At 23.4% G+C, this 22473-nt stretch overlaps 2 protein-coding genes across 4 annotated transcripts in view; one reads left to right on the top strand and one right to left on the bottom strand.

Moving 5' to 3' along the window:
- The window catches only part of LOC117166953 (E3 ubiquitin-protein ligase RNF13-like), a 31802-nt gene extending 12632 nt beyond the window's left edge, over positions 1-19170 (bottom strand). The window contains exons 1-6 of one of the 3 annotated variants that reach the window (XM_033351440.1): positions 18581-19170; positions 12508-12833; positions 7744-7936; positions 3192-3403; positions 931-1105; positions 669-830 (exon numbers count right to left, since the gene is read on the bottom strand). In XM_033351440.1, the coding sequence (XP_033207331.1) occupies positions 669-830; positions 931-1105; positions 3192-3403; positions 7744-7936; positions 12508-12687 (922 nt within the window). In that variant the 5' untranslated portion in view covers positions 12688-12833; positions 18581-19170. The remainder of the gene's footprint in view (positions 1-668; positions 831-930; positions 1106-3191; positions 3404-7743; positions 7937-12507; positions 12834-18580) is intronic. The other 2 variants (XM_033351438.1, XM_033351439.1) reach the window with 2 other exon arrangements.
- Positions 19171-19179: 9 nt separating this feature from the next.
- LOC117166955 (low molecular weight phosphotyrosine protein phosphatase 1-like) overlaps positions 19180-22473 on the top strand; it is a 57330-nt gene continuing 54036 nt past the window's right edge. The window contains exon 1 of the mRNA XM_033351445.1: positions 19180-19198. The gene's annotated coding sequence lies outside the window, so the exon portion shown is untranslated. The remainder of the gene's footprint in view (positions 19199-22473) is intronic.

Here is a 22473-nt window from a genome sequence, read left to right as displayed (position 1 = left end):
TAAGATTGAAATTTTTTATTTAAAAATTCGCGTTTTTTTTGTAAAAAAAATTTTTTTAGTTTGAAATTTCCTTTTTTTTTGTACAAATACATCAGTTTCGTGTAAAATTAATTTTTTGTTGAACAGTCATATTTTTTGTTTGAAAATTGAATTTTTATAAAGAAAATTTGTCTTCTGGTTTGAAGTTTCAATAATTTAGATAAACTTATTTATTTTTTGGGTAAAAAATCTTTATTTGTTGGAAATTCGTCTTTTTGGTTTTAAAATTCCTTTCTTTTATTGTATAAATTTCATTCTTTTTTTATTCAAATATAAACTATGACAATGTTTCGTTGGTAATTTGTTTATTTAGGTTGAATATTTAACTATTATGTTAAATATTCAATTATTTTGTTGAAAATTCCAGTATTTTGTTAAAGAGTTATCTTTTAAAATAGAATAATTTTTTTCAAATAAATTAATAGATTTGAAAATTTTAAATTTGTATATGAAACACTGTAATTTCTGAATATGTCTGAGCTAGAAAATAATTAATATTCAACCGCTGATATAACCTGAACAATAAAAATATTATTAAAAATCATAAATTAGCAAATACTCTTACATTTTTTTTTCATTCTCCTATATTCAGGTGAGTAGACACCTTTTTTATTAAAATTATAGGTTACCTGGATGACCATTTCTGATTAAAGGTGTTGAATCGTCTATGTCCGAATCGCTTTCGCTATCAGTCACAACTCGCTCATCAGCTGCGAAAACTTTTCGTTTGCAAACTGGACAAACACGTCTATTTTTTGTCAGCCAGGGATCAATACACTTTGAATGATAGGCTGAAAATTAGTTGTTGTTTTTTTTTTTAAGTATATTAATCCTATAGTTAATATTAATTTTTTAAATATAAATTTTTAATCAAATAATGATTGCATTTACCATGCGCGCAGGGCAAAACTCGCAATTTTTCTCCCTCTGCATAATCGTCCAAACAAATAGCACAAGTTTCGTAAGGATCTCCCTTCGTATATTTGTGCGTTGGAATTTTCTTTAAACTAGAATTCGGCAGGCGATGCCTTCGCTGTCTTCGCCTATCTTTTATACACTTAACGATCTGTAAAAAATATTAACATTTTTACAAAATTCATGACAAACTAATAATTTCATGTCAGGTTTATTTCAACATTTCTATTTCAAAATTCCCTCCCTACGTTGGCGATTCGGCACACAACAGAGCAAAAAATTACAAAATAAATTCTTTTTAAATAAAAATATGAATATTTCACTGAAATATTTTAATTTTTAATCAAAAATATGCATTTTTAAACAAAAAGTTAATGTTATGCCCATAAAAAAATTTTCAACAAAATACATCATTTTTTAACGAAATAATTAAATTATCAATTTAAAAAAAAAAATTCAACCAAAAAGATGAATTTTGAAATAAAAAAAAAAAATTTAAACAGAAAATGGTTGAGTTACATTTAGAGTTCAATTCACTTTCAACCTAACTGATGAATTTTCAACTGAAATAGTTTAATTGAGAAACAAATTTTCAATAGAAACTGAAATAATTAAGTTTTAAGTTTAAAAAAATCGATGTTCAACCAAAAAAGACGAATTTTCAACTAGAAAGGATCATTTTTCAACCAAAAATTGAACTAAATTTTTAGTCAAAAAATACTATTTTTCAACAATATACATAATTTTTAACGAAAAAGTTGAATTATTAATTAAAGAAGACAAATACTCAACCAAAAACTTAAATTTTGAAATATAAAAATGAAGAGTTTTAAACAGAATTTTCAATAAATTTTCAACTAAAATGATTAATCATCAACTGTAATAGTTGAATTAAGAAAAAATTGTCAATAGAAACTGAAATAATTGAGTTTTAAGTTTAAGTTTTAAATTTCCAAAAAAGTTGAATTTTCAACTATAAAGTATAATTTTTCAACCGATAATTGAATAATCAATTTTTAGTCAAAAAACAACTGTTCAATCAGAGATGAATTTTTAAAATTTTCAGTTTTAAAAAAATAATAATTTTCAAGCAAAAAAGTTACTAATTTTAACAAAACAGTTTAACTATTCGACCAAGTAATTTTATTTTCAACCTAAAAGATACATTTTTAACTAAAATGATAATTATTTTACAAGAATACTTGAATTTTTAACCGGAAAGAATGTTTAAACAAGGAGATTAACTTTTAAAAAATGTTACCCAAAAATTCGATTTTTGTAACAAAAAAGGTGAATTTTCAATTTAAAAAGACAAATTTTCAGCCAAATTGTTGAATTTCGAACTAGACAAAATAATCTTCAAACAAAAATTTGACAATTAAATTCTCAATTAGTGGAATTAATTTTCAACCAAACTGATGTATTTTCAACTAAACTGATGAATCTTTAACTAGAATAGGTGAATTTTGTACCTAGCAAAAAGATGAATTTTAAATAATAAAGATTAATTTTTATACAAAAAAACGAAGTTTCCACAAGTGCATACATTTTCAAACAAATAGTTTAATTTTTAAATAAAAACTATCAATATTCAACCCAAAATAGAATAGTTAAATTTTCCATTCAAAATCCAATGCTTAATAAAAAAATGTATTTTCAGCAAAATAGTTAAATTTTCTACTGGAATAGTTAAATTTTTAGTAAAAAAAAAATGATTTCAACAAAGTAATTACATTTTCAAAAATAGATGAATCTTGAAACTAAACAATTAATTCTTAACAAAAGAGTTTAACTTTGAAACGCAAGTAGTTGACTTTTTAAATAAAAAGAAGATAAATTCATAATGAACAATGTAACAAAACTTTCTATTCTAATTAAAAAAAAACACATAAAAAAATACTTGAAGTACTTTCTTCTTTTCATTTTTGGAAGAGAGAATTTTTAAATTGTGACGAATTCTGGCTTGGAACAGGCACTTTTTAATCTCTTTTCTTCTAAATTCGAATTATAATTCTTTAAAAAAATGCCCATCACATGTAAAAAATTTAATAAATTAAGTAATCTTGAACAATAATAGATTATAATACAATTAAATTATACAGAGAATATCTAACAAATCTAAAATCCATAAACCGTGGAATAAAGTAGAAATCACTTTTCTAAATTGAGCAAATTTATTAAAACATTGAGACCTTGAATTTTGCTACGATCAGACGTAAATTTTTTATTTCTCTTACCATAAATATCACCATGATAAGGAAACATAATCCCACAACGATGGCGAATGGCAGCAATAAATGTGTGTTTATATTAAAAGGCAAATCGTCATTTATCAGCACAAAATAAAGATTTTTGTAGAGATAATTTCCTTTTAAAAGCATTCCTGTAATTTCACCAACAAACACAGCCGGTATTTCGATCCCTATAGAATCCTTGGCAGACATCGGTTCTGCAATAATTATCCCAGATTAGAAAAACTAGTGTTAAATTTTTTTAATTAAATTTTTTTTTTAATTCTCCATCACTAACCGATTTTTACCTAGTCAATTTTTTATTTTTCCAAATCAAGTGTAAATTTTTCCCGGAAAATTTAAAAGAGTTCAAAAGTTTTGAATGATTTCAAACAATTTTGAAAGATTTCAAGAGATGTCTACAAAAATGTTGAAGACTAGAAAACAAACGTCATTTTGAAATTAAAATATAAAATTAATTTTTAAACAAAATTATTGTATTTCATAGCATTTATTATCTAAAATAATATTTTTTAAAAACAAGGACAATATTTTTGATAATTGATGAAAGTTAATATCTTAACTTAAGAATTTTTATAAAATATTTTTGCATAGACAGACAATCCACGGAATTTTTGTTCCAAGATGCCAATTTTCGCAGAAAATGCTTTTTTAAAAATCTAATCATTTTTTAGTAAGAATCGCAATTGCAGATGAAAAATACTAATTCAAAATAACAAAAAATTATTTTAGATTGTTATTTTTACTTTTCACCTAATGTTTTCTGTTTAAAATAACCAATTTTTGACGAAAAACGTTAACATAACTAGAAATTATTCAAAAATTTGTAATCTTCTTTAAAATATAATTTTTTAGAATTGAAAGAAAAACAATTTCCGGCAAAAAAACTAACATAATACAAAATTGTTAAAAGATTCTAAATATCGTTTCAATGATAATGGTTTTTGTTTAAAATCCCGCATTTCGATGCAAAAATTGTTATCAAATTATAAATCTTCTTTGAAATGTAATAATTTTTTAATACAAATTTCAATTTCCGAGGGAAAAAAACGATCACAGTCCGAAAATTTTCTAGCTTATAAATTTAGTTATTTTAAACAAAAATCATCCATAAAATGATTTTTGAATTAAAAGTACAAATTTCAGTTAAAAAAACACATGAATAACCCTGAAGTTGCTCAAAATTATGAATATTTTTTAGAATCTAATAATTTTTTGTTAAAGATATAAATAATTCCCTACCCAAAAGAAGACTAACATAACAAAAAGTTTTTTCAGAATTTAGATTTATGTTTAAACTTACCGATTTCCTGTGAAAAATGTTAACATAACCTGAAACTGTTCAAAAATTGCAAAACATAATTGTTTCAGAATACCAATTTTTAGCGTAAAGTGACAAGATAAGTTAAAATTGTTAAAATTTTCGAATCTTGTTTAAAATCTGTTTTTTGTTTATTATTAGGAAAACTAATTCCCGACGACAAATAAGAACATAGTATGAAATAGTTAAAATATTCTAAATATTGTTTAAACTATAATTATTTTTGTTTAAAATCTCAATTTTCGAAATAAAATGCAACTTGAACTGAAATGGTTAAAAAATTATTCACACTTAAACTTAATTTAAAAAATGATTTCATTTAATTTACAAAATTATTTAAATTTTATTATATTAAAACAAAAAGCATTGTTGCACTGATTTTTTGCTTAAAAATACAAATTTCAACTGAAAGACAGAAAAATCTAACTCTAAAGTTGCTGAAAAATTGTTTTAAAATTGCAAAACTTGTTTCGAACTATATAATGATGTTTGCTTTAAAATACCAATTTTTGGCATAAACTGACAACATAACCTAAAACAGTTGAAATTTGCAGAATAGCCTAAAATTTTGAGAAAATTTAAGTTTTCTTCAAAACTTTCTGATTTGATTTTTTTTTAAATTCATTTTCAGTGAAAATCACTATTCCAAGTTAAATTATTCTTTAGGAGAAATTCCATGTTCCTAATTCTGGCAAATTTTGATTTAGAAAGAAAAAAGAATTCTTAAATTTAAAACTCAAACAAATTCTGATTTGAAACAAGGAATTTTCAAAATCTAACGGATTCTGAATTGGAAAAGGGATTGTTTTTGTAAATTCCCTTCTAATAATATACAATTAAAATTATTTCGCAATATTTACATTTACGTAATATTTTTAATTTATAAATTTTCTGCATCATCAACTTTTTATATCGAAACTTCTATATAAATAATTTTACTTCATAATAAAATTTATTTCTAAATGTTTCTAAACATTAATGATCAAAGAAAAAATTGAAATTGTAAACGATTGTTTAGTAATGGGAAATAATTATGTTGTTAACATTTCTTTACCATACTGTAATTTATGAATTTTCTTACATTTTCAAAGAGATCAGAAAAATTAAATTTTACGTAAAAATTTATTTTGAAGAGTGCGAAAAAATTAGAAGCTTTTTAATAATTATGAAAAATTTAAGATTACATTTTTTTTCCAAATTTCTGAAGAAATTTTTAATGTTTCAGGTTTTATTTTAAAATAATAGTTTTCAATTTCGAAGATTTAAAATTTGTATACAAGGAATATAGAAGACTGAGACCATTTATTTTTTATTTTTCAGGATGCAAAAACATTTTAGGTAACTCAACATATCAGTGTGTCAAGAGAACGAAAAAAAACTCTTCAAATTAATGGGAAATTTTCAAATGCTTTTTTCCTGATTAATTCTAAGAAAATTTTGAAAAATATTTTTAAAAATTTGCAATTATTTCCTAAAATTTTGAAAAAGATGTTTAAAATTTCAATTTTGAGACGATTAAAAAAAAAATGAAAACGTATAAGATGTTTTAGGAAGTTTATAAGATCTCAAGGAACTGAAAAAAATCTGTAGGTTTCTAGGAAAAATTAAAAGATGAAAGATTGTAACAATTTTTTTTTTATTTTGCAGAATTTAAAAAAAACACGAAAAATTTGAATAATTTTTAAATAATAGAAGATTTGGAAATTTTGAAATTATTTTAAAAAAATAATTATCTTAAGTTTTATGGGAATTTTTTTGAGGAATTGTCACTTTGAAAAATAAACTTTAAAAGAAAATTGAAAAGGATTTCAATCGACAAAATATTTCCTGAAATTTCGAGAACGATTAGATGATTTTGATAAGATAAAAAAATCGAGTAAATTCAAGAAATATTGAGAGGATATGAAGAGATTAAAAAAGAATTTGAAACTTTAGAAGATTAAAAAAAATTAAGATTTAAAAAAAAATTCAAACCAACATTTTAAGGCTTTAAACGAATTTTGAAAGGGTAAGTAAATAAACCAAATTTCTTGCAATTCCTTAGAAAATTTGGAATATTTTAAGGCGATTTTTTAATATTTGGAACGTGTTTCAAAATTTAAAGAAAAATTCGAGTCAGCTAAAAATTTGAATACATTTAAAATATCTAAAAACTTGGAAGTATTTCCGAAAATGTATCAAATATTTTTTTCACAAAATTCAAGATTTATCAACAAAAAGTTGAATTATCAACTAAAAAAAAAATAATTAAAAAAAAGAATAATTTATTACCAAAAAATACGAAATTTCAATAAAATTAAAGAATTTTTAACCAAACAGTTTAATTTTTAAGAAAGAATTTTTTAATTTTTAACAGAAAAAAACGAATTTTTAAGAAAATAAAAAAATTATCAACTAAACACTTGAATTTTCAACTGAAGAGAATTCATTCTGAAAGAAAAAGTTTAATTCTCTACAGGGAAAAAAAGAAATTTAAACCAAATTGGGTGGCAAAATTTTTTCTTTATTAACTGAAGATTTTTTAGTTGTTTAAAAACCAATTCATTTGATGAAATTTGATCTTCTTTGATGTAGAATTAAATATATTTGTACGAAATTAATCTTACTGGTTAAAAATTAAGTCTTCTGATTGAAGATTCATCATTTTATTTCAAAAATCATCTGCTTTGATAGAAATTTGATCTCTACGGTTGAAAATCTAAATATTTTTTTGTTGAAAGTCATTTCTAAATTTGTAAATAAATGATTTATATAATATAATTGACATTCAACTATTTGGATAAAAATTTGTATTTTTTAGTAAGAAATTTATTATCTTGGTTGAACATTAGCCTGTAAGATAACAAATTTCTTTTAAAATCTTCTGGATTCTTTTTTAACACATCTGAAACATTTTAAACTTTGTTTTCTCTAATTTTCTCAAGATTCTTATGAAATTTATATTCATGATAAGTTTAAAAACAATCTATAATACTTATTTTTTGTAAACTATTTCCATATTTGGGTGACTAGAAAACAATATTTAAAAAGAATTCAATGTTACATGAAAATATTATTTCATGTATTTCCAAAAAAGGATGAAAATAGCGTTACGTAATATATGAACACTCCCAATTGAGAAATTTTCGATCATTTCCTTGTTTTCCGGTTCTGGTAGATACCCTGTTTATAATCGATTTAAATTTTAATTCCTAGTTTAAAATTTCAATTCTTTACCTAATTCATCACTATTCACATTGTGTATAATCACAGCATCATATCCAGCTTTCTGTGCCATTCTAACTTTGATTTCGAAGCTACAATTGTAGCGAGATGCCAAAAGTATCCAGTATCCATCGTATCCAGTAACATTTGGCGGTTCTTTCACATCTTGGCATGCATATGGAGGATCGGCATATACAACCATGCCCTGTAAGACAAAAATTTAAATGTTTATTTCGTTTATTTAATAAAAACGAAAGAAAAAAACAATCAATAAGCTTAGATATTTGTAGGAAAAGCTGAAAAGAATTTTAGATTATTAAATTTCAAATGTGATTATTATTTATTGAATGAAGGAATCACTCGTTTATGTAACTAGCAAAAATAGCGCGCTACGTGCGCTTATTTCACGTTTTATATTTTGCTTCCTTAATTATAAAATTCAAATATATGTATAACTTTAAAGTACTATAAGATTTGCTGACTAAACGCAAATTTAAATATTAAAATAGCTATATCGGCTTTCATACAATTTTAATCGGCTTTTAGTAGCCTGTAACTTTCATTTAAATACGAGAGTTTATCCCGGCAGGAATTGTAAGCAATTTCATATCGTAATAAGATGTTTTCATAAGAAACTCTGAAATCGAAACTCTTCAATTTTGATGATTTGGAACATCAAAGGTTAAGTTTTTAATTATAAATCTTCCAAGCTCAAGCAATTTCGAATCTAAATCATAAAAATTACAGCTCTTTCAATTGTAAACCTTAAAAGTTGCATATTTTTTTACATTTTAATTGGCCACATTTTTAAACTCATGAATATTAAAAGATATAAAATTCAAAATTCTGCAATTTTGAAGAGTTACAATAGAAAACTCTCGAATTTTAAAGATGCATGAAAATAGAAATTCATAATTTTTTATTATTTAAAAAAAAGTCAAGTTTTTCAATCTTCCAAAGAAAGCAAATTTTGAAGATAAGTCATCAAAACTACAGAATTTTAAATTGTAAAACTTAAACATTACATGATTTTCAATTTTAATACTTTGTAGTTGGAAATTCTTTAATTTTAAAGATGTATAAATAAAACTTTTCAAATTGTGATGATTTTGAAGATAAAAAGTCAAGAACTTTAAATTCCAAGTTGATGAAATTAAATTTTTTTATAAATTCAAATCTAAGTAAATCGTCAAAATTACAGTATTTTTAAATTGTAAAACTCAAAACTTGCATGACTTAAATTTTTTAAATTAAAAACATCGATTTTAAAGATTTGAAATTTTAAATTTTATAATCGAAAATTCTGACATTTTTATAATATATAATTGGAATTTATTCAATGTTCAAGATTATATTTTGAAGGTACGTAATTTGGAACAGTTTTTTCGAATAGTAGTTTAATTTTGAACATTTACATTGACATTCAAAGCTCTACAATTTGAGAGCGTTGCAATTGAAAACTCTTCAATTTGAAAGATGTATAAATAAAAATTCCTAAATTTTGATAATTTTGAAAATTAAAAATTAGTTTTCAATTCTAAATCTTCTAGTTCTTTCAAATCGAAGAAATTTTGAACGTAAAGCATAACTTTTTATTATAAATTGTAAAAATTAAAAACTCTTTAATTTTAAAGATTTAGAATTGAAAGTTCTACAGTTTTCAAGAGTTGTAATTGAAAACTCTTCAATTTTAATTATCTATGTAAATCGTCAAAATTATCGAGTTTTTAATTATACAACTTAAAACTAACATAAATCACTTAAAATTAAAAACTACTCAAATTTAAAAATGTACAATTAAAAGTTCTAAAATTTGGAAGAGTTATAAAAGAGAACTTCATAATTTTAACGAAATATAAATCAAAATTCCTCAACTTTCAAAATCTTCCAAATTGAAAAAAAAATGTTAATGCATAGCATTAAAAATACACAATTTTCAATTGTCAAACTTGAAACATGCTTAATATTTTATTATAAATATTCCAAATTAAAAACTCTTAAATTCTGAAGATTAATAATTTAAAGTTATACAAATTCTGAAGGCTTACAATTGAAAATCATTAAATTTTAAAGACATAAAAATAAAAATTCTGAAATTGTGATGATTTAAAAAAAATTTTCACGAAACGTCGGCAAAATTCGTAGTTTTTTACGCGATTGGAACTCGAAATATCTCTTTTTATCTAAATGAATCATCGTCAAAGCATTAAATCTATTATTAAAATTCAATTGTGAAGATTTTGAAGATCGAAAGTGAAGAGTTTTAAATTCCAAATTGATAAAATTCTAAATGCATGTAAATCATCAAAATTACAGAATTTTTTACTGTGAAACTTAAAACTTGCATGAATTAATTTAAATTAAAACATTTCTCTTTTATAGATGTACAACTTAAAGTTCTTGAATTTTGAAAATATAAAATTGTAAACTATTCAATGCTCAAAATTTATATTTTAAAGCTATGCAGTTTGGGCCTTTTATAATACATAAAAGATTTTTTTTGTATTTTTTTTAACACATTGGAGATTTACCATTGAAAATTCTTCAATTTTGAGTACTTTATAGTCATATAGACAAAAAAGGAACTATTCAAAAACTTCAAATATTTGAATCTCTGAATGAAATTTAAAAATTACTATTTTAACGATTTAACTGAAGTTACAATTAGTTTCTTTTTTATATCAAAGATGAAAGTTTTTTTTCTTTTTTTGGCAAACAATTTCTAAAGAAAGCCAAATCACAAATAAACAAATTCTTAATTTTTTGAGAAAATAAGTCGTCTTTGTGAAATCTTTGGGAATATTGTAAAATCTTTGAAATCCTTGAAATCTTTTAAAGTATTTAAAACCTTTGTGAAATCGTTTAAAACTTTTTGTAAAATCTTTCTGAACCTTTAAATCTTTGTGATTTTTTCAAAAATATTTTGAAATCTTTATAAAATCCTTGAAATATTCGTGAAATCTTTTTTTAATCTTTGGTTGTGAACACTTTTGTCTTCGTTTAAGCTACTTGAAAATTTTAAAACCTTCTCAACTTCATTGAAATGTTCTGAAATCTTTTGAAATTTAAAAAAAAATTTAATTCTTTTCAATATCTTATAAATTCTTTGAAAAATTTGTGAGATCTTTCTTACATCTTTTGCATTTATTCGAAATAAGTGGAGTATTGCGTACTGCACCCTTTTCAAAATCTTTGAAATTCTTGAAATCTTTTGAAATCCTTACGGATTCTTTGAAATATTAATGAAATCATTCTAAAATCTATTGTATTCAATTGAAATCATTGAAACATTTGAAATATTTTTCTTGTATTTTTTCAAAATAATTATGAAATTTCTATGAAATCTTTTGTATTTATTTAAAATTATTAAAATATGTAACATCTTTTGTGAAGTCTTTTGAAATTGTAAAAAAAATTTGAAATCCTTAAAATCTTTGTGAAATGTTTCGAAATCTTCATCAAATCTTTGAAATATTTGTGAAATCTAGTGTAATGTACCCTTTTTGAAATCTTTTAAATTCTTGAAAAAATTTCAAAATCTTTTATAATAATTTTAAATCATTAAAATATTTGAAATCTTTGTGAAATGTTTTGAAATCTTCTAAAACATTTTCAAATCGTTTAAAATCTTTGAAATATTTTTAAATCTTTGAAATCTGGTATACTATACCCTTTTTTAAATCTTTGAAATTCTTGTATTCTTGTATTTGTGAAATGTTTTGAAATCTTTGTGAAATATTTGAATTGTATTCTTTCGAAATATTTATAAAATTTTTATGAAATCTTTGTAAAATCGTTTGTATTGATTTGAAATCATTAAAATATATCAAATATTTGTGGATACTTTTGAAATTTTTTAAAATTTTCGTAAAATCTTTGGAATCCTTCAAATCTATGTGAAATATTTCTCAATCTTTTAAATATTTGTGAAATCTGGTATATTGTACCCTTTTTGAAAACTTTCAAAATGTTTTGTATTAATTTAAAACCATTAAAATATTCGTGAAATATTTTTAAATCTTCGAAAACATTTTCAAATTGATTAAAACCTTTGAAACGATTTGATATCTTTGACATTTGTTGTACTATACCCTTTTAAAAATATTCAAACCCCTTGAAATCTTTTAAAAGTTTAAAAATTTTTGTGAAATATTTGAAATCTTGGTGAAACCTTTGAAATCTTGTCTACACGCCTTTTTCAAATCCTTGAATCCGTTTTAAGCCTTTGAAATCCGTGAATTCTTTTTGAAATGTTCAAAATACTTTTAAATATTATAAAAGTTTTGAAATATTTTGAAAATATTGTAAGTTGAATATCACGAAAAAATGTATACTTTAAAATTATATAATTAGCACAGAAGAAATTAAAAACTTATAGAATTATTCACAATATTATAGTATGTTGATTGCGATCTATAAAATAATGAGTACAGCCTACAAAAAGTGCCCTGAAATCTCTTAATTTATTCTGAAATGAACAAAAGATGAATTATAGGTTGATAAATAAAAAAACTTTTTAGCGGCAAGATTTCTTCTTAACGAGATTTTCATAACCGAATATAATATTTAAATTACTTTTTACATTTCAATACAAAAAACGGCTTTAAAAGCAAAACAAAAATTGAAATTCAAGGTTGACGAGAAAAATTCAAGGAGACTTCCAGATTTTCAAGGTTTATATGTTTTCTATATTTTCAAGGTAGCTGTCACACTGAATTAAAATCAAATTAAATTAAATCAATTAAAATGAAATAATTAATAATTAAATAAAATTACTTTAATTCCTTCAGGTGGTATCTGGGCACCAAATTTTGCTGGCATGTCTCTGAACTCCTCTTCGACTTGGTGGCGATCCGTAGCCGAGAATACCAAAATATCGGCCCGAACGTAACTGAAGAGAATGGTCAAAAGTATTAGCCATAATTGAGTTCTGTGACTCAGACAACACTTTGGCATTTTTAAACAATTGAGGATGTCCTCTGAACTCCCAGTTTTAATTCTTCACTAGGAGCCCCCTCCTGTGTTTCATTACTCTAACCCCGGATGGTTCACTAAACTGACGAGGTCTTTACTCCCATTAAGGAAGATGCGTTGATACAGATCTGAAAGAAATTGTTGTTTTCATCAAAAACAAATTTAGGATTTCATTGAGACTTAAAATTTAAAAAGAGTAACCTCTTTCCATTTTAGTAAAGCCGCTTTTTCAGAAAGACTTTTCTAATTTTAGTAACGAATTGTTCTAAATAATTCAAGACCTAAAATTTTTCAAATTTCAGACTATTTAAAATTAATGTCGATACTTTTGGTAATTCAATATAGAAGGCTTTTAAATTCCTGAAATTTCAAGCAAAAATATTCATTTTGAACAAAATTAATTAATTTTTAATCCAATAGTTGAATTTTCTACTAAACAGTTAAACTTTCAACTGAAAAAGATGAATTTTAAAACCAAAAATGAAATAGTTCAACTTTTAGTTCAACCAAACAGTCGTATTTTTCCCCAATAAAGATGAAATTTCTACTAAAAGAGATTTGAATTAAAAATTAAAAACAGTTAAATTCAACCAAAAAACACGAATTTGGAACAAAATAGCTGAATTTTCAACCAAGAAAAATTTTTCAGTCACGAGAGTAAAAAAATTTCAACGAAATTGTTGAATTTTGCAAATTAAATGGACTCAAAAATATGAATTTTCAACAAAAAAAAGTTAATTTTCAACCAAATAGTTAAATTTTAAACTAAAAATGAACAATTATCAACCTATAATGGAATAGTTAAATTTTCAGATTAAAAAAAAAACTAATTTGAGGGATCACAGTGCAAAAGTAGCTCAAAAAAGGGGACACAGGGTAATTTTCTCACGAAAAAGGAGAAAGATTACACTTATTTTTACATGTCGAAGAGAACAATCCTTTTATAAGGAATGTTATATTTTTAAATAAATTTCAACTATTTCTGCCATTAAAGAATGTATATATTTGTAACATCGTTCTCGTAAATATTTCTTTCTAAGATTTGTCATTTCGTTCTTCCTATAATTAATACTTTCAATGTCAATTTAAAATTACACTCTTCAGTAGATCGAATTGAAAATGCTAAAATTAATCGAATCGTTTGAGCTAAGGGGCAACAATTTGTGGGTCGACATCCAAAAAAAGTAAAGAAAATTTTTTTGAAATCACATAAAAATATAAAATCTTAAATCAAAACAAAAGTGTGGATAAAAAAAACATGTTTTTGCACATTTACAAAAAAAATCATTACTAGGAAAAAAAATTATATTTAAATTATGTAATTTTTTTTATTACTGTTTACTAGTAGAAGTCAAATTAAAAATTGCTCAAGTTAGAATATTCAACGTTGCAGTTGACTGATTTGGAATACTCCATATTTTAATTAGGTAATTAACTTTGTATATTCTTACTAAATAGTGTTCACCTTCTAATACTTATTTGAAAAGTACTATATTTTTTCACATTTTCAACATGCTTTAAAATGTTTCAGCTTTCAATTTTTTTTAAGTATTTATTTTTAATGGCTCAGCACTTAAAACGTGTATCTTATTTATTCATGAATAATTTATTCAAGTGCCATTATTATAATCATTATTATTAAATGCTATTGTTGTTGTATACAAAAAAGGCCAAAGATTACTTCGTATTTCATAATTTGGAATCAATACAGATTTCACATGAAAATGTGAAACTACCTATACAAATCTTCTGTGTTTAAAATTTTACACAGTGTTATAAACTACCGTAATCGATTTTAAAGTACATAGTTAACTCAGGATGTTAAGTGGCTCCATGAAATCAATTTTATCAAGTTTGCACCAGCAATTTCTTTGTCTTTATTTTAGTACAAACGTCCTTGGATTGCCTTAGATGCATATTTCATCACTTAGTAAATGAATAATACAAAATTGCGATAAAATATAATTAGATTCGATAATTAATTTGCGTCAATTTGTGTAACTCATTGGAATATCCATTATATATTTTCCTGCTTCATATAGGCTATTCATTCATATTTGTAATAATTATTCTTTCATTTTCTATTTTAAAATACAAATTAATTTAAAGCTGTGTCAACTTTGACACATTCTAGACTTTTAAAAAAATCCCTCACATTTCTATGAATATGTATACAGTTTCAGGATTTTATTATAAATAACGTTTTTTTCCTGTTCCTATAAGGGGAAAAAAATAAGGAGATAAGGTGATTACTGATTAGGAAGGAAATAAATAAATTTTTCACGATAATAGGGAAATATATTCTTTGAAGTAAAATTAATGCGGATATTATATTGAATTCAATTTAAAACACTTCAAATTCCTAAATTTTTAAGTAAGAATATGGCATTTTCAATAAGGTAGATGGATTTTCAATAAAAAAATGCAAATTTTTTTAACCAAATAGTTGAATTTTCATTAAACAAAAAAAACGTATTTTCAACTAAAAATAATGAATCTTGACTGAAAAAGTTGAATGTAAAGAATTAATTTTTACCTAAAATTGATTAATTATCATTAAGAAGATTAATTTTTGATAAAAAAAAGACGAAGTTTCAACAAAAGACAAGATTTTTCTACAAGATAAATTTTCAATCAAAAATTTATTTTTGGTTCAAAAAATTAATTTTTAACCATAGCGATGAATTTCCAACTACAATCATTGAATATTAATAATTAATTTTTATCCAGTAAACGAATTTTGACCAACAAAAATCGAATGTTTAACAAAAGTGTTTAACTTTTAACCAAGTAATGGAATTTTTAACAAAAAAGGCGGATTTTTAAACAAAGAATTTAATATTCCGCCAAAAGAGACGAATCTACAACCTAATAGTTAAATTTTTAATTATAAAAATCAATTTTCAACAAATTGATTGAATTATTATCCACACAAGTGATGAATTTTCAATTAAAATAATAAATCGGTAACTGAAACAGTTGATGTATTAACAAACAAAAATGAATTGTTAACCTAAAGATTGATTTTTTAAAGACAAAAGGCGAATTTTCAACAAAAAACATGATTCTTTAACAAGAAAATTTCATTTTGGAGCTCAACATTGTATATTTAACTTTTTAGTTAAAAAAATAAATGTTCAGCCATGAAGATGAATTTTGAACAAAAATTACGTAATATTCAACTGGATTAGTTACACTTTAAGTAAAAAAATAATAATTTTCTACCCAAAAGATAAAATTTTAACTATAATTATGAATCTTGAATGCAGTAGTTGAATTAAAAAAAAAATGAATTTGTAACAAAAATGTTTAACTTTCAACCAAGTTTTTGAACTAAAAAAAACCGAATTTTCAACCAATGAGGATAATTTTCTCCCCAAAAAACAGATAATTTTTATACATTTTCAACCTCGAAATTTCATTTTTTAAACAAAAAGACGAATTTTCAACTAAAAATTTTCACCAATTTTTCACCAAAAGGATGAATTTTAAACGTAGAAGATCAATTTTGTAACAAACAAAAAAAAACTTTTCAACCTAAAAAGATAAAGCTTCAACCAAAAATTGAATTGTTTAATTTTCAGTTATAAAAATTAATATTCAACCAAAAAAATTAATTTTAAACAAAAATGATGGAATATTAAACTAGAATAGTGAAATTTTTAATTAAGAAAATTAATTTTCATTAAAAAAAGAAATGATTTAAGAAAGAAACTAATTCAATTTTCAGCGGTGAAAATTAAATTTTCAGTAAAAAAAATAATAATTTTCAACGACAAAAAAAATAAAATTGTTAAATTTTCAAATAAAGAGATGAATTTTCAATTAAAATGATAAATCTTCAAAAACAAGAAAGTTAATTTATAACAAAAATTTAACTTTCAACCAAGTAATTTAATTTTCAAGGAAAAAAGATGAAATCTCAGCGAAGAATATACTATATTTTATACTTCAACTATAAAGGTTTTAATTTTAAATAAAGAACAGTTCAATTCATAGAAAAAAAGAATTTAAAAAAAGAATTGAATTTTCAACTAAAAAAAGATTCTTCAGTCAAGAAATAATGAAAATTTAACTAAACTGTTGAATTGTCAAGTAAAATAACAAATTTTCAAACAAGAAGATTGATTAATTTAAAATATTTTCAAAAAAATTGGACAATTAAATTTTCAACCAATAAAAACAACGAATTTTCCACAAAACAGTTGTCTAAGCAAAAATATAAACTTTCAACCTAGAAGATTAATCTTTAAAGGAAAAATGGCGATTTTTCAACTTAAAAATAATAAATTTTCAACCAAAAATTGAAAACTTCAATGTTCAGTTATAAAAATAATGTTTAATTAAAAAATATATATATAACAAAATAATTAGATTTTCAATTAAAGAGATGAATTTCAAAAAAAGAATGAATCTTCAACAAAAAAGTTAATTATCATAAAAATTTACTTGAAATTTCATCAAAAAAAAATGAATTCTCAGCGAAAAATGTAATAGATGTTTCAATCAAAAAAAGAATTTTTAAAAAGAGTTGAATTTTCAACTAAAAAAGATTCTTCAATCAAGAAATAATGAAAATTGAACTAAACTATTGAATTGTCAAGCAAAATAAAAAAATGTCAACCAAAAAGATTAATTAATTTAAAACATTTTCGAACAAATTGGACAGTTAAATTTTGAATCAATAAAAACAACAAATTTTACAAAAAACAGTTGAATTTTGAAGCAAAAAGATAAACTTTCAGTCTAGAAGATTAATTTTTTTACAAAAAATACGAATCCTCAACTTAAAAAACAAAACAAAAAGGTTTAAATTTGAATTTAAAAAAAAAGTTGACTTCATCCAGAAAAGTACAAGTTTTCAAAAAGAGTTGAATTTTCAACGAAAAAAGATTCTTCAGTCCAGAACGAAAAAAAAGCAATCAAACTGTTGAATTACCAAACAAAAGGATACATTTTCATAAAAACACATGGATTTTCAACAAAAGACGACCAATTTTCAATAAAAAATATAATAGTTAAATTTTCAATTAACAAAAAATCAATTTCCAACAATAAAAAAAATTTCAACAAAGTAGTTAAATCCAGTGATATAATGTTACTTTTACGAATGAAACATCAGTTATTTAATTTTATATTACAATGTAAACAAAAAATTGAAGCACGCTTTCGAAAAAATTTCATGGAATTTCCAGATTTTTATATGCACAAAAAATTTCCTGACAACTCTAGGTTTTACAAGTTTATATACACCCTATATAATAACAAAAACAGGAAGACTAATTCCTGAAAATAGAATGCAAGACAAAAAATTGTATCCACAAATTACATTCTAATCAGACAACAATGTTGCCAATCAGCTGATATTTTCAGTCCCTTCTGAAGCCTCGTATCTGACATTAAACAATCATTTATGACGTAAGTCGTCAAAAGAAACAAACAAACTAAAAACTATAATAAAACCTCTGGTTAATATGAAATTGAATCTAACAATCACAAAGAAAACAACAGAAATTGACCCTTTCTCCCAGTAAATATTCTGGAAAATATTAAGTATAAACAAAGCAAAATTCCTTCTCGCTATCAATATTATTTTCCTCGACTTATCATCCCAGTAATTACTGAAGCCGATTATAGTTTCCCAATAGAATTATAAAGCGTGTCGATTAATCAGATATTTTTTTGCTCTGAAAAAGGCATTGAGGCCAGCTCACGCACTGACACTAAACAATAAAAAACAATCATTTCCTATGCTTCTCAGTTGATGTTCTCTTTCACAAGACTGCGAATTAGGGTCGCAAATTACCTCAAATTAGCGTCGCAAAAGTGGAACAAAAAATTAGCAGAAATTTGACAAAATGCATATGTATGTTACCTTATCAGCACTTGAGAAGACACATAGGGTTTAGATTAAATCTCGTTTTCTCTAATCCGCGTACTTGAGAATATGAGATATTTAGTCACTCCAAATGCGTGTGGGTAACACTGATAACTACGTACACAAGCACTTTTCCTCCACTAGATTGCAAGATTGTAACAATGATGGAATGATCACAACCGGACTACGTCGTATTGTTACAAGAGTAACAGTGGCTTCGACTCTAGGTTATGACGCATGGAGAGAATAGTGGCGACCGAATCCATTACTTGAGCGATTACGAGCATAATGAGACTATCGCGAAAAGACATATCAAGACAGTAAACTGATCATTTTCGCGAGGATCGTATGCTCTTGTCAGATGAAACGCAATTAACTGTCACCTTCCATTTTGATTCGAAACAAACTTGACATCTTACGTTTCAACTTATCGCGTTGATCCAGAACGCGTGATCATCGGTGGTTTATTGACTTTCAATAATTTCAAAATTGTTTTCATCTAGTTTTGAAGTTTATCAATAAAAACACCTGCAATTTTTCACTCGCGGAAAACTATTAAATGCAGACGAACGTCGTCAGTTAAAACATAGTTTACAAGTAACTCGCTGCGAACAGGTTGGCGCCACTAGTTACAGCGCGAAATTCAAAACAGAAAGTTAGAAAACTTCATCAAGAATTATTGTTTTTTTTCTTTGTATTCAAATTAATGAAACATTATTTCCTTACATTAAGATTTATGGGTATATTTTCATTCTGTTTTTTCATATTTGGAAATGGAAATATTTTCAAATGTTTTAAATTATTTGACTTTAAATGTTTATCTTAGATCAGAGATTGGCAATGTTTAAAAATTAATGCTCTGAGAAACAACATTTTAAGACAAAATAAGAATTTTGAATAATTATTTATTTTCTAGGTTTATTTTTTATAAATTTTTATAAATATAATTTTTCTAAGATTCTTGAGAAAATTCAAAAATAAAAAAAAGTTCATTTTCAAACCAAAAAATAGGAATTCTCAGCAAGAAATAGAATGTATAATAGGTATTTCAATGCAAAAAAATTTCAATTTTAAATGAAAAACAGTTGAAGTCATAAAAATAAATCAAAAAAATAATTTCGAATCCTCGATACCAAAAAAAGACACTCCAATTTGGTGTCTTTATTTCTTTAGTTTGAAAGATTATAATAAAACCAAAAAAAAAAATTAATTTTTAACAAAACATTTCAATTTTCAATTAGAGGTGAATTTTCAACCAAAAAATATGCGAATAATTACAAAAATAGTTAAATTCTCAATAAAAATTGATTATTTGTAAATAAACAGTTGTAATTTTAACCAAAAAAAGATTAAATTTCCACCGAATGATTATTTGTCTACGAAAAAAGACGAATTCTCAACCAGAAACATCAATTTTCCACTAAATAATTAAATTATCCACCAAAAAAGATCAATTATAAACAAAAAATAGAATATAGTTCAATTTCTTTAAAAATAAAATTAATTTTCTAAAAAAAAAAGTTTTACCAAAAAAAGAGAATTTCCCACCACAAAGTTTAATGTTTCACTCAAAAATATCAATTTTAAACCAAAAATAGAATATAGTTCAATATCTGATAAAAAAATTAATTTTCTACCAAAAACACGATTTTCAACAAAAAAAAATTTTAAATAAATACATCATTTTGGAACCAAATGATTGAATTTTCTTACTAAAAATTATTATTTTTTAACCGGAAATGGAATTAGTTCAATTTTTTATGAAAAAATTAATTTTCTAGCAAAAAGACGATTTTTCAACAAAAACACTTACATTTCCCACAAAATAGTAGTTGAATTTTTCGCTAAGAAAATATCAATTTTAAAACCAAAATTGAATATAGTAGTTCCAATTTTCCGCGAAATATAGTTGAACCAAAAAAAAGATAAATTTTTAATCAAACAGTTGCATTTCTAATAGAAAAAAATGAGATTTCTACCAAAAGAGATGAATTTTCAAGGCAAGACCAAAAAATTAATTTTTAACAAAGAAGATCAACTTTTGACCAAGTAGTAGAATTGTTAACCATATTAAACTTTTTAATTAAAATATAATTTAATTTTTAGTTCAAAAATTTAACTGGTAAAAAATTCTTATTTTTTGTTTTTAAAAAAAATTTGATTGATAATTCAATTAGCTGGTTAAAATTCAAGTTTTTTGGTAAAAATTCATATTTTTGAGAGGAATTTTCAACTGTTTGTTAAAAATTACGTCTTTTTGGTTTGAAGGATTTAATCATGTAATTGGAAATTTAACTAATTGGTTTAAAAACAACTTTTTTGATAAAAGCCTAACTTTTTGGTTAAAAAAATCGTATTTTTGACTTGAAAATTTCAGTAGTTATTAAAAATTAACTTTTTTGAAGAAATTTCTTATCTTTTCTTTGAAAATTGATCTATTTGGTTGAAAATGAACTTTTTCCTTGAAAACTGATATTTTTGTGTTGAAATTTCAACTGTTTGGTAGAAAATAAGTTTTTTTTGTTTGAAAATTCAACAATGTAATTTTAAATTCAACTAATTAGTAGAAAAATGCTTTTTTGTTGAAAACTCAATTTTTGTTAGAAAACTTTTTTTTGTCTTGAAAATTTTACAGTTTGGTTGGAAATTTTGTATGTTTAAATTTAATTTTTTTAAATTTAATAATTCGATTGATAATTCAATTAACTGGTTGAAATTTAACTTTTTTTGTTTAAAACTCAACTATTTGCTTAAAAATGAACTTTTTTGTTGGAAATTAATATTATTGGGTTTAAATATCAATTGTTTAGTGGAAAATTCGTCTGTTTGGTTTAAACATTTCAGTCTGGTTGGCAATTTCACTAGTTAATTCAAATTGAACTTTTTGTGGAAATTTCATATCTGTTATTTAAACATTGAACTATTTGTTTGAACGTAAACTTTTTTTGTTCAAAATTCATATTTTTTAGTTGAAAATTAAACTGTTTGGTAAAAAATTCGTCATTTTGGATAGACCTTTTTTGTTTATAATTTTAATTATTAAATTTCATCTAATACTTTAATTGATTTTGAATATACAATTTTTTGTTGTTGAATATTTAACTCTTTTTTTTTCTTTCAATTAGTTTTCAGGATAGAAAATTGATCTATTTACTTAAAAATTCAACTATTTTGTTAAAAAGTCATCTATTTTGGTAAAAAAATAACTGCTTTGTTAAACATTTGCCTTTTTGATAGGAAATTAACTTTTTTGGTTTAAAATTTTAATTAATTAACTTTATTTAATAATTTAATTGATTTTAAACATAGACCATTTTTCTTTGAAAATTTAACTATTTTCTCCCTTTAATTCGTCTTTTTAAAAGAAAATTCAACTGTTTAATAGAAAATTCGTCTTTTTAGCTTCAAAATTTAAACGTTTGGTTGAAAATTCAATTAACTCTTTGAAATTTAACTTTTTTATTTAAAATACATATCTTATGGTAGAAAACTCAACTATTTGGTTAAAAATTAAGTTTTTTGTTGAAAATTGATATTTTTGGGTTTAATTTTCAAATTTTTTGTGGAAAATTCGTCTTTTTGGCTTAAAAATTGTGCAGTTAAGTTGAAGATTCACTAGTTAATTGAAAATGAATTTTTTTTTGGAAATTTCATATCTTTTATTTGAAAATTCTTTCCTAGTTAAGAATTCAACTACTTTATAAAAATTTCAATTACTTTGTTTAAAAAACTAATCTTTTTGCTTGAAGATTCATCATTTTCGCTGAATATTTATCTCTTCGCTTAAAAATTAATTTTGTTGTTAAAAATTCAACTATTATGCTTTAAATTAACGATTTTATTCAAAAACGCAATTATTCTGTAAAAAAATTCACATTTTCTGGTTGAAA

Source organism: Belonocnema kinseyi, chromosome 2, assembly GCF_010883055.1.
Source record: "Belonocnema kinseyi isolate 2016_QV_RU_SX_M_011 chromosome 2, B_treatae_v1, whole genome shotgun sequence".
Lineage (NCBI taxonomy): Eukaryota > Metazoa > Arthropoda > Insecta > Hymenoptera > Cynipidae > Belonocnema > Belonocnema kinseyi.
Note: the sequence above shows the minus strand (reverse complement) of the source record. Positions and strands in the feature narration are given on the sequence as shown.